At 43.7% G+C, this 13524-nt stretch overlaps 1 protein-coding gene across 1 annotated transcript; it reads left to right on the top strand.

Annotated features, from left to right (window-relative positions):
* The first annotated feature begins 220 nt into the window (after positions 1-220).
* Positions 221-1033, top strand: RFPL4B (ret finger protein like 4B). Its single transcript, XM_027600993.2, is given in 4 exon segments — positions 221-603; positions 605-650; positions 652-744; positions 746-1033. Coding segments are annotated over 4 exon segments (810 nt in total).
* The last annotated feature ends 12491 nt before the right edge of the window (positions 1034-13524 follow it).

Below are 13524 nucleotides of genomic sequence, written 5' to 3'. Positions count from 1 at the left end.
TATAGTTTTTGATAATTTTTCTCGCAGGTAGTGCTTTTACTATAATTCTCTGGTGACTTTGTGTCACTTTCCCTTATAAACTACAGAAAGGTTTATATTATTTCATTTTTGTATCATGATTATTGAACAGACGGTGTACGGAATGCTCCCAATCACTTTCAGAAGCTTATAAAGGGCAGCTTCTGCTCAGTTCAGTGTCAAGGAGTGACCTTAGGGGACCATGGCCCAAAGTCTGCAAGAGGAGGTGACTTGTCCAGTTTGTCTGGAAATTTTCTTCTGTCCCATTTTACTCTCCTGTGAACACGTTTTCTGCTTTCATTGCATGCAAACATGGCTGCTAGAACACTGGGATCTGAAATTGACTTGCCCTATGTGTCGACGGGTAACGGAGAGCCCCCCTTTGGAGGAATGGCAAATCGGAGCACTATCCCTTCTGGTCAGACAGCACAGTGGCCTACTGGTGAAAAGTCTGCATGTGAGCAAAGAGTTGCTGAGGTTCCAGGAGGTTATGACTCTGGATGCAAGCACTGCTAACCCCTTCCTTGTCCTCTCTGATGACCTAAGGAATGTTTGGTGTGGGAAGATCTGCCACAACCCAGTGAGGATCCCAGAGATTCACCTACCTGACCTGTGTCCTGGGCACCCCCATGCTTCTCGTCTGGCTGCCATTACTGGGAGGTCGAGGTGGGGGAGGGGAAGGAGTGGACGCTAGGGATCTGCAAGGAGTCAGTCAACAGAAAGAGGAAAAGGTGGTTTCTCTGCTGAGCATGGCTTCTGGTTTATCAGCATGAAGGCAGGAACAATCTGCATCAACTCCATCCCGGACACCAGAATTCCTGCAAGCCCTGAACTTAGCCATGTAGGGATATTTTTAGATGTTGAGATGGAAGAAATCAAGTTTTTTGATGTTAGAGATAACGTCCTCATCTATACACACAGTCATCTCTCATGTTTGGAGCCTTTGCGTCCGTTCTTCTGTCCCGAGTTGCCTAGGGAAGGTGACAGGGGTGCCTCCCTGAAAATCTGCTCATGAGAAACTCAGCACTTCCTAGAAGCTTTCTCAGAGGTGAATGAAAAGGTCAGAATGACCTAGAGAGAGAAAATGTGCTATACTAAAAGATTTTTAAAAAATAGATTTTGTAGATTTGGGCAACTAACCAATTTTTAGGCTATATTTTTGTAGACTTTGTAGCTGAAGAACTACGAGGTTTAGGGATGTTATTAAGTGCTCTAAGTCTCAGTTTTCTAGTCTTCAAGTGGGGATAATTATATTTCTCAGCCAAATAGTTGTGATGATCAGAGACAGTGCTGTGCATTTATTTTGTACTAAATACAAATGGGGAATTTTAGATTGTAAGTTAAATAAAACATTTTGTGGGTAGAAACAATGTCTTTTTCATTATTTCATGCTTTTTCTATGATATAATTCCTAATAATGATAGCTATCTGGGGGAAAAGAATGCAATGGTCAGTGTGAGATATTTTGACATGAAGTTTCAGTGAGAGACAAAAGTACTGGGAAAGAACAGTGTTTCTCATTTTTATTCTCCCAAACACAGCTGAAAAACAGAACTTAGAGATAGCTATAATTGTGATTCATGTTTGTTCTAATGGGAATTGTCCTTTGCCCATTCAATCATTGATTGGCCTTTTGTGTGGTTGTCAAAGGAGTATGCTGTGTATGGCAGGCACGAAGGTGCCCAACAGGCTCAGAGAATGTCAACCTGCTAAGATTCTGAACCTTCTGGAATCAGTTATGTAATGAGGGAAATGACTGTTGAGAAGACTGGACCCCCATCCGCCTACCTACCAGGTGCACTTGTGTATGCAAAACCCTGCCTTCTGACCCCAAAGAAGATCTCCCAGCCTCAGGCCACTGCTGCTGAGTTTTGATTTGTAGGAATTCTTACCGACCATGTTAACTTGTAAATAGATGCTCACCAAAAACTGTTCTCCAGGTTCCTTTGAATTTATTTTTTATTGTTAGAATTTTAGATTTTTTGCAATTAAATCTCTGAAATATTTGATGTATTCCTGTTTAGTTCTGTTTGGTCCTCCTCTCACGTTCCTGCTGAAGCTGTTGCACGCACGCCCCCCCCCCCCCCCCCCCCCCCCCCCCCCCCCCCCGCATGCCCTTAGTCCTTAGTCTCAGACTGCACTTTCCCCTACGGAGTCTCATGTGCTCAGCATGGCTCCTTTTCAAACCATTCAGGTCCCTTAGGATTGTGTTTTTTTTTCCCCTAATTTACTGAGTCAGCCAGTTCTGAGGTGACATCTGGTTTGGAAGGGTTGGGTTGGGACATGTTCAGGAATCTGCTTTTGACCTCAATTCCAAAGAAACTCAGAATTGTGATCTCCTGTTTCTTTCCAACTCCACTGGGGTGGGGGAACAACCGATTTTGGTATTTTTTCCCCCATATTTCCTTTTGATCCCTATGATTTTATTTCAGGGGCCTCCTTTCCCTACTGTAACGTGGAGCCTGCATCCACCCTGATCTACCTTAACAGATCCTGCTAATGTGGAAACAAAAGTTTCCTGAAGCAGTGCTTAGGATGAGCAAGACACTATAATTTTCTCTTCTATTATATTTTATTAGGAGAAAAATTCTGGGCTCACACACTTTTGATTTACAACTTGCCAACAGGTTGAGAACTGCAGTTTGAACATCTGGGGTGGGCCTTAAGCTTCAGACCCCTTCTTGTGCCTCAAAATGCCAAAGAAAGGGCAGCCCCAATTTCCTTTGGACTGGACGTGACAGCTTGTGTTATAGTGGCATATTTCAGGTTCTCTCAAGATCTGTTTGCTTCAAGGAACTTCCTATCTCGTCCTCAGGCGATTTAAGTTCCAAGCTTCCCTTCATCCCAGCTGAAGGACCCAGATGATTTTTTTTGGTTCATCAATCATTAGGGGAAAATGCCAGTGGCCAATGATTGGTCTGGTTCCTTTCTCCTATCTGATTGAATATTGTGGCCCAGGGGAAACCTTGATGGGGACTGGGTCACAAGCTCATTCTGTTGTCAATCGGTATTTACCCTATGCAAAATATCACACACTTTCAACTTCTTTAGCATTTCTGTCGCTACAGACCTAATGCAAGTCTCTCACCCATCCCATCTGGGCCAGTGTGACAGCTCGGTCAAGTGCTTGCTCCACCGTTGCCTTCCCAGAGTGCACTTCCCACACAGGCACCAGGATGGTTCTCTTAAACCATAGTCAGACCAGGGCGCCTGTGTGGCTCAGTTGGTTAAGTGACTGCCTTCGGCTCAGGTCATGATCCCAGGGTCCTGGGATTGAGCCCTGCATCAGGCTCCCTGCTCAGCGGGAAGCCTGCTTCTCCCTTTCCCACTCCCTTTTCTTGTGTTCCCTTTCTCGCTGTCTCACTCTGTGTCAAATAAATAAATAAAATCTTAAAAAAAAACAACAAAACAAATCCATAGTCAGACCATTCCTGTCTTAAGTCCTGCAAAGACTAAATGCGTCAGTTAGAATGAATTCTCTGAGCCGCCCTCCCTCTTCACTCCTCTCCATGCCTGAAACGAATCTAACACCGTTTGTCAACTACAATGAAAAATTAGGTTAAAAACACAGAAGCCCGACCTTTAGGATTGTTGTGAGGATTAAAGGCGATCATTCACACTGACTGTTTAGCTCTGGGTCTTGCTTATAGAATGTGCTAATATTTTTTTAAGATTTTATTTGTTTATTTCAGAGAGAGAGAGAGAGAGAGAGAGAGAAAGAGCTCAAGAATGAGTGGGGGTGAGGGGAGGGGCAGAAGGAGAGGGAGAAGCAGACTCTCCGCTGAGCAGAGAGCCTGATGCGGGGCTCCATCCCAAGGACCCTGGGATCATGACCTGAGCCAAAGACAGACGCTTAACTGACTGAGCCACCCAAGTGCCCTAGAATATGCTATTTATTGCCAATTTGTGGCATCATCTATTACTGTTGGTTAAGTGTGAGATTGGCTATTTATTTAACATACTCCCTATCATGTCTGAAACATCTTTGTAATCCTTGTTTTTAAAATACTTCGTGAATAGGGGCACCTGGGTGGCTCAGTTGGTTAAGCATTGGACTCTTGGTTTCAGCTCAGGTCATGATCTCAAGGTTCTGGGATTCAGCCTTTTGTTGGGCTTCCCACTCAGCGGAGAGTCTGCTTCTTTCCTTCTCTCTCTGCCCCTCCTGTGTGCTCTCTCTCTCTCAAATAAACAAATAAATCTTTAAAATAAAATAAAACACTTGATGAATAGGTATAGGCATATTTAGGAAGAGGTACTGCATTTTAACTAGTCTTAGTAATAAAATGATCGTTTGTTATTACGTAGGGTTGTTAGAAGAAAGCATCATGGTGTGCCCATCCCCCTCACCCATCTGTGTAAGTTACTTCCTTCTGTCTTCCCACTCCCCAGCTAACTGCTCCTCCACCTACCCCCCCCACCCGGTCTTGAAAACTGCAGTGTGGATATGGATGTATGCAGAAAGGTTTTAATGGTCCTGGTGATAGAGGTGGAGTTTGGGGAACAGAACTCTGGTTGCCTCAAAAAGCAATAGCAGTATGGGACTACATTAGAATTCTAAATCCGAATTAGCATCATAGGATAATACTAATTATTTGCACCCTTCCCACCTCCCCTCCAACAGTCCTCCACAACTTACAGCTTCCCAGGCCTCAACCCATCCTTAATAAAATGCCTCCCTGCAGAAACTTTGCTGGGATCACAACCCCTGCTCTCGTTCACATCTGCCCCTGCCCCCCCCATATCTATACACCGTCTTCTCTCCACCACCAAATTCTTGGACTAAACCCATTAAGTACCTCTCCCAATCTGACTCATTCGATATAACTGACCTGAACTCCAGGCTGGTTGGGGAGGGAGAACTAGAAAAGCCGCAGCAGGAGGAAGATGAGACCTGGTGGGACTCCCACTAGGGCTAACAGAGTCTGGGCAACTCCGTCCTCCTGACCTGGCTCAAAGGGAGCGTATGAGGGGAGAGAGAAAAACTACTCTCGATATCTTTATTTGGGAGAGAGAGATTAATTTCCCACAACTCCTAGAATGTAGTTGCTTTTTTTTTTTTAAGATTTTATTTATTTATTTGAGAGAGAGAATAAGAGATAGAGAGCACGAGAGGGAAGAGGGTCAGAGGGAGAAGCAGACTCTCCGTGGAGCGGGGAGCCCGATGCGGGACTCGATCCCGGGACTCCAGGATCATGACCTGAGCCGAAGGCAGTCGCTTAACCAACTGAGCCACCCAGGCGCCCCTAGAATGTAGTTGCTTTGAGTGGCTTTATTTGGCTATAAAGGCCCAGATGACCTAAGCAGTATGGAGCAATGGTTCTTAGTCACATGGGGAACTTTCAAAAACTCCCATGCCCAAAACCACATCCCAAACCAGTCAAATCAGAGTCTCTGGGGAAGGGACCCAGACAGCGGTACTTTTTCAAGTTTTCTCGGTGATTGCAATGTGGAGCCAGAGTGGAGAATAGCTGGACTAGAGCTTCAGTTCCAAAACTATATTGTGCATCATGGGGTGCCGGTGTGGCTCAGTCAGTGAAGCCTCTGACTCTTGATTTGGGCTCAGGTCATGATTTCAGGGTCCTGGGATCAAGCCCTGTGTCAGGCTCCAGGCTCAGGGGGGAGTCTGGGTCTGCTTGTCTCCCTGTCCCCCTGTGCACCCCCTCCTCCTGCCCCTGCTTCCGTTCATGTGTGCGTGAACACAGGCTTGCGCGCTCTCTCTCTGCAAGAAATAAATCTTTAAAAAAGAAAACCTTATTGTGCATCAGAATCCCTTGGATGAATTCAGAAGATCTGGGTGGCACCCAAGAATCTGCATCTGTAGTAAGTTCCCAAGTGATATTGGTGGGGACCACACTTCAAAGCCAGTGGACTAGAAGACACAGTGCATTTTGATTTTAATTCCTGCACAAAATTAATCATCCAACCGATTACAATATAATTTATTAATTAGTTTAAAATGATTTCCTTTCAAATTTAAATTTAATTTTAATTTTAACTCCTGCATTGAAACAGACAACAAAAATCTCTAGAGCAATGAAGGAAAAGAGAGGGAGGAGAGAGGGAGATTGGGTGGTCTTAGCTGCGATTAGATTAGTGTATTAACAAAACTCACACAGCCTATGGACATTCTTGCCTACTAGCCTCCACCACTCCGCCCCCACATTTATCACAAGATTTCCGCCATCAGTTCTTTTTTTTTAAAGATTTTTATTTATTTATTTGACAGAGAGAGAGATAGTGAGAGAGGGAACAAAAGCAGGAGGAGTGGGAGAGGGAGAAGCAGGCTTCCTTCAGAGCAAGGAGCCCGATGCGGGGCTTGATCCCAGGACCCTGGGATCATGACCTGAGAGCTGAAGACAGATGCTTAACCGACTGAGTGACCCAGGCGCCCCTCCGCCATCAATTCTGATACCCTGATAATATCCAAAAGTATATAAAAACACCTGCTCACTGTAATGGCCTCAGTCTGTGTTCTTAATATTTGGTTTTAGAACCCTGTATAAGAAAAAGGCTTTTGTTAAAGTCTTGCTGTGCCCCCCTCCCTTTTTTTTTCTGTAAAAAGCATCCAGGAAAAAGGGTATAATCTGTTTCTAAAGAGGTTACTGTCTTTGGACAACCTATAAATATCGGCTTAGAGTTTGGCAAAAGCTGTTGTTTTGTTTTTCATATGTGGCAGATTCTGCCGAGATGTGTATTTAGGTGCTACATGCAGTCTGGTTTCAGACTTCACTGTGACAAGCTTCTAAGAACCTTCCCTAAGAACCAGCAGGCTCTCTCGGGCCACTTTTCGGTCTTTTCCTCCATCCTGTTGCTTCAAATGCAGATGCTGCTCTGCCTGATGGACCATAAGGACAAGGGGCTGCTTCAGGGCCTGAGAGGCGGGGAGCCTTGAAGGTGCAGAGACACTCTGCTGGCCTTGGACCACGCCCCTCCGACTTCATCGATGTGATGCAAACATAAACAACCTTTTGTTTTAAGCCCCTGTTATGGTTTGTGTTCCCCTTGCAGCTGGACTTACTCCCAATCCATTTTCTGGCGTGCCAACATTGCTGTGGCATGGGGTTGATTCTTGGGTATTTTCTAGACGGCTCCCTTCCCCACACGCCTTTCTGGAGATCCATAGAGCAGCCCCAAATGCTCCTTTTATTTTGTATCGTCTTCCCTGGCTCCGGCCGTTAGAACTTTGGTGGGTCTTCCAGGATTCTGTATGCTCACCGTCTGCCCTAAAAGACAATGTGCAAAGTGTGCCTCAGCTTTCTCACTTGATAGACAATTCCAAACATGTACAGAAACAAAGAATAGTATAATGGATCCACACTGGGTTTCAATTCTCAACAAATGCCAGTCCTCTGCACTGGATTATTTAAGAGCAAATCTCACCTATCAATAAATATCTCTAAATGAAAAACACTTAAGAAGCTGTAATTATGATTGATTGTAACTATGATATGATTATAACACATAAAAATTAATGATTCATTGATATCAAATATTCAGTCCACATCAGCCATTCTCCCTTTTGACTCAGCTTTGTGAGCTTCCCTTCAAGTAGCTCCAGTTATCCTGGTCCAAGATTTATTTGCCTGCATTTCAGAGTCCCTGTGCTTTCTGTATCAAGGTTTCCAACCTAAAAACAGGCAGGTGCTTTTTTACCAGTCATTTTGTTAGTGCTTAAGGAAGCAAGCAGGTCCTCCCTCACCTCCTGAGCCCTAGCCCCAGCCACTATGACCACTCCAAAGCCCGCGCGGGGCACCTGCGGAGCCTGCCACAGTCACTAAGGTGTGGCTTGTTTTCAGGGCACCAGTGATTTTTGAGTTCCGGTTTCCAGATTTACATCCATCAGAGGTATTTTTCGCATTCTGATACTTGGTAGATTTTAAAAAAAGACATAAATGCATGCGGTGGAATATTCAGAAAGGCACATAGTGGAACTGTGTCACGGCTCTCTTGCCCCATTTACCTCATTCTCCTCCAAAACAACCCACTTTGCTTGGGGATTCCTCCAGAGGGATTCTATGTGTGTATGTACATATTTTACCTAAATGTTCATTTAGTATGTACATTGTTTTGGACCTTGTTTTTTTTTCACTTGAGGGTATTTAAGGAGATTTATTTAAATGTTTTTTTCCTAGGACTTGGACAATGAGTTCCTACGCTGGGCGGATCGACTTAATCAATTTTGTGAGAACAGTTCTCCATCAGGCTTCTAAGTGTTAACATTTCTTTAAGTTTTTCCGGGAAATCTTTAGTCAATATGCATGACCCCACAACCGCCATTGGAGAACTGCCGGCATGTCTGATGACCACAAAATATCAGTGGAAACAGACTGACCTCATGCTCTGCATCTTTCAAGGAAGAAATAACTTTATTTTTCAAGTACAGTTTGCTGGCTATAATAAACAAAGCAGGGGGCACCTGGGTGGCTGGGTTGCTTGAGCGGCCAACTCTTACTTTAGGCTCAGGTCATGATCTCAAGGTGGTGAGATGGAGCCCCACGCCCCGTGGGAAGCTCTGTGCTCTGTGGATAGTCTGCTTGAGAATTCTCTCCCTCTCTCTCTGCTCCTCCCCCCACCCAAAATAAATAAATAAATCTTAAAAAAAAAATAAAGCAGGAAGCCAGTAATAGATTCTTAGAGACAAAAGATGCAGATGCTTCACTTTACCAGGCTTAGAAAATCCAAATTGTGGCCAAAGGCGGAAGCTCAGTGGGGGACAGTGCTGGAAATCCTGAGCTAGGCTTCTAAGCATAACAGGGTGCAGGTTTATCATAAAAGATGCCGATATCCTTATTTTAAAAAATTTTTTATTAAGTGTAATTAACACAGTGTTATATTAGTTTCAGGTGATTCAACAATTTTGTACGTTACTCAGTGCTCATCATGATGAGTGTACTCTTCATCCCCATCACCTATTTCACCCATCCCCCACCTGCCTCCCTTCTGGCAACCACAATAAAAGATGTTGATGTTTTCAAAACTTGGTCTGAGTGGAGGGTCCTCAAAAGAAGGCAGAAAAGGTGGAGGCCTGTGGTTTGTTAATAGTTAGTCCAGGCTCAGATACAGATACTCCAGACAGCCTGAGAAGAGGAATTTTAAACTAATTTATACAGATCATTTTAAAGGTGTGTCTGCCCACTGTTTCTGTCAGGCAATATTTAATCAAGATGATGAACCAAAAGAATAGACCTGACATCTTTCTTTCCCCTGATTAAAATGGACCAGAGTCCTGGAAAGCCAATTATTACAAGCAGTTCTGGAAGGTCTTTACTGTTATTACTAAAACAATTTATTTACTTATTCATACATTTTATTGTGCCTTAAACTTAGAATTTTTTCTTCTTCAGATGTAGCACTTAATAAGTCTAATTGTTCTTGAGAAAAAACTAAATACAGGTTTCAGAAATCACAAGTAGAGGTGTGCCTGGCTGGCTCAGTTGGTAGAGCATGTGACCCTTGATCTTAGGGTCATGAGTTCAAGCCCCAAAGTTGGGTGTGGAGCCTACTTAAAAAAAAAATAATAAGATATTTAAAAAAAGGAAATCAGAAGTAGATTTTGCTATTTATTCTACTCAAGGGCACAAATGCTTATCGTTAAGACTTTTTAAGTTCAAAATAAGTTATATCTCCTTAATGTTACAAATTGAGGAAGACCAACTACATAAACTCTCCCCGATGATTACCATATATTTTTAAAACAAATTTACTGGTGCTTTTTATAATGACTGGAGGTCCATTTGAGCTCATGTTCTTTGTTTTGTTTTGTTTTGATGAAGATGGTAGAGATGACGGACCAATGAAGTCTGAGCTTCACAAAGTACAGCAGAGTCTCAAAAATATAGTGACTTGTCCCATCTGTTTCGGTTTATCATAAACACCCATATTCTCTCATGCCAGCACAGTTTTGCTTTCAATGCACCATGGAGTAGTTGTGATAACAGAAAGAGATGGAATTTCCCTACTGAGTAACCAAGACACTAATGTGGACAAATTTAGAAAGGTGGCATTTCTCATCAAATGGCAGAGTATTCTTGTAGAGGGAAGTCTGAAAACGTGTCATCGACTTCAGTGGTTCTTAGTGATGTGACTCTCTCTGTTATCACCTCTATCTCCCTCCTTTTCCACTCCAATGATCTAAACAAGATCTGTCATATTTGATGACCCCAAAATATTCACCCACATGTCCTGTGTCCTCGGGGTGCCTGCCTCATCTCTGCCTTTGCTGGGAGGCAGAAGAGAGGAATGGACTCCAGGGCTCTGCTGGGTCTCTGCTCACAGAATCCTCCAGGACACCAGGTCTTCTCCATAGGCCAGAATTTCTGTCAGCCCTCAGCTCCACTGTGTGGGAATGTTCCCCGATGCTGCGTTTTTCTGGTTAGTGATGGCTCCTTTGCTATAGCATTAGTTCCTCTGCTGGGAGCCAGTGTGTCTGTTCTGTCCTGATCAACCAGAAGGCAACGCTGAAACCCTACTGAGCATGTGCACTTCTGTCTCTATGGTGCTCTGAACATAATGCTATGAGTGTAGCAGGTTTTCTGTTTTTAGGAGGAAGAATCCTACAGCCAAATCCTGGTTATTAGATATTCAGGTTTTGTAAAACCTTCCTAGCCATTCTAGCTGACCTTGATTCGAGGTCATGGTCCCCAGCCTGTGGGCATTGCTCCTGCCTCAGCTGCCCGGCTGCCCATACAGACAGAGGGCCTGTCCTCCTGCCTGCCTTCCTGGGCTGCTTCCAAGAAATTCAGAAAACTCAATTTGCGGAAAACTCAGATTCTTACATTTTATGCTGAGTAAATTAGGTCTCTTTGTCTTTCCTTTTTAGGGGGGAAGGAGAAGATTCTTCAGCCAATTGTAGTTTCAAATAGTACTGCTCCCCCTTCAAAATATTCTAAGGGCTTGGGCTTTTGTTTTCTTAATTCTTTTTCCTTAATTGTAAATTGAGGCAGCAAGCTTTGATCAAGATGGTATTTTGTGTTGATGGCAAGAGGGTGAGAGGCAGGGGCTGTCAAGGAGCTAGTGGGCAAGTGGCCAGCCGCGAGCTGCTGAGGGTAGTGGGCCTTACATGAGGGAGTGTGCTGGGCTGCAAGCAGGCCAGGCCCTGTGGAGAAAGGGGACCTGAGGTAGACAGATGAAAGTGATATTTATTGGCTTATGCCAATTAGCAGAAAGTTCTTTCTTTGATCCATAAGAAAAACCAAACAATAGGCACTGAAAGGGCAAGTGACAAAATTCAAGAGCTATTCTTTATTTTTCAAAAAGAACTTAGAAAACAAGGACAAGAAAGATGATTGAAAAATGTCATGCGGACCATATTAAACAACACTGTGGTGAACATAGCATTAAAGAGAAAAAGACAAATGACGAAAACGATGTCAAAACATTTATTGCACACTTATTGTGTGCCAGGCATGAATTATTTCATTTAATCCTCACAGAAGCCATATGGGGTGTGTATTCTAACACCTCTATTTTAATAATTAGGAAACTGGGGCAAAAGGAGGTTAAATAAGTAGCCTAATTATTAAGTTGCCATTCTCCATAAGTGGTATATAGCCAAAGAGGGTAAACATAGGCTCCGGATCCGAATAGTTGGGTTCAGAGACTGTAGTTTAAACTGACAGCCGTGAGGCATGGCCGTGGCCTCCTCCCTAGTTATTGGCCATATCTCTAACTGATGGTGACACTCCCTCTAAGTCTAGACATAGAGCTCTAAGGGCCCACTAATATTTAATTAAACATAGCAGGAGGGATCCAAGCTATTTACTCCTGGATTCTAAAGAATCAGGAACAGGAGAAGGCTGCTGACTGCAATCACTGCTATTTTACACTGTTATCTAAATAGAGGTCACATAAATAAATTATAAGCAGCACTGTGCTAAGTGCTGCTCGTGTGGGCTCTAGAGAGCAGATCATGCACATCTCTTCCCAACTCTGGGTTCAGTGACATCATGTTGGTAGCTTCAAATGGGCCATGGTGAAAGTATTTATACTAGTAAGCTGGTAAATATTACAATATTTATCTTTTTTCTTTCTTTCTTTTTTCTTTGTTTTTGAAAATCAGTTGTTAAACATCCATCAGTGAAGCATTGATGTATAAGCTAGTAATAAAGCTAAGTACCGAAAAGAGAAGATAAAACTCATTACCTGGAGAGAATATGATTTCATACATTGAAACCTTTGGGAAGAAGAGGCAACACTCTCACAGTTAATGAGATTTTTAAAAAATGCAGGCCACACTGCTGATCCAGGCTTTGGAGACAGAGCATGCTTTCTTTGGTGTCGATTCAATCTGCAAATAGTAAAGCTTGAAACAGAGAGCATCTATGATTTCCATCATGTGGAAAAGACTGGCCAGCATCAAGAGAGAAAACAAGTCAGCGTTTAGTGGGAGCTCGAGGTGGGAGGCAGTAATGTGCTGGTTTCCAGTCCCAGGCTCTTCAAGGTCCTGGGGCCCAACTGTCACCACCTAGACCCCAAGATCTGAACTTCACTGTTCATCTGCTTGTCCCCACCGACCTTTGCCCCACATTTTTTTCTTAAGCTCTTCTCTCCAGCTTATCTCTTAACTCAGCAAAAGAACCTCCGGGTGTAGCATCTGGAATGGAAACCGGAACTAGCCCTCAAGCAATCACTACTGCTTGGATGAAGAGCTCTGACGGCCCACAGCACCCAGACCAGATGGAGCTCAACCCCCGACTCTCCTGGCTGCGCAGGTGGGGCTATGGAGTGACCCAAGGAGTGACCAACAGTGACCTTTACTTCACTGTCATCCTAAAATCTGCACCTAAGGAAGAATTCAAGCCTCATTTACGTCACAGACAGTGTATGTGTGGGCACGTTTCCTTAAGGTGCACGCGCCAACTCACTCCTGCCTCTACATGTGATCACGGGGCTCCCCAAGGAAATAGTCATCCCAACCCTAAATAAAAGGAGCCCACTCACCCTTGCTCCTGCAGTCACAGCTTTGGAAGTTTTTCCCCGTGATCTCCTTGTTTGCTGCCAATAAAGTTTCCTTTGGTGACAGCTCACCTGGTGTGGTTTCTATCTGTGACTCACCAAGTAGCAGACTAAGGTTAGTTCAGTTTCACAAATGCCTATCCTGGCTTTGCTCAGCCCTGGGTTCTGCCACGAGACACTATTATGTCTTTTATCTAAACTCCAACTTTTTGTCTAAGCCAGTTCAATTTGGGGTTTCTTTCATTTCGACCAAAGTCAGATTACCTAACACAATCATCTACTTTTTCTTATAGAATCTATACAGGAAACACCTCCAACCTCCTTCCTGCCCCTGACACTCTCTTTGCAGAGACATTAATGTTTTGCATGAGGGGAGTTTATCTTTCCTGAATCAATAGGGCTCTTCTTGTAACACCCTCAGTGCAAACTACTTATTTTCCTAAGTTTTTCTGGCCTTGTATAGTTTCTGGCCTTGAATGTTACAGAAAGAGTTATTGATTTGTGGTGCTAAGCATGATCAATGAAGTTGGAGGACAATACTTTGGTGTTAAA

The sequence above is a fragment of the Zalophus californianus genome, chromosome 7 (genome assembly GCF_009762305.2).
Source record: "Zalophus californianus isolate mZalCal1 chromosome 7, mZalCal1.pri.v2, whole genome shotgun sequence".
In the NCBI taxonomy this organism is placed as follows: Eukaryota; Metazoa; Chordata; class Mammalia; order Carnivora; family Otariidae; genus Zalophus; species Zalophus californianus.
The sequence above is the reverse complement of the archived record's forward strand: the minus strand, read 5'-3'. Positions and strand labels throughout refer to the sequence as shown.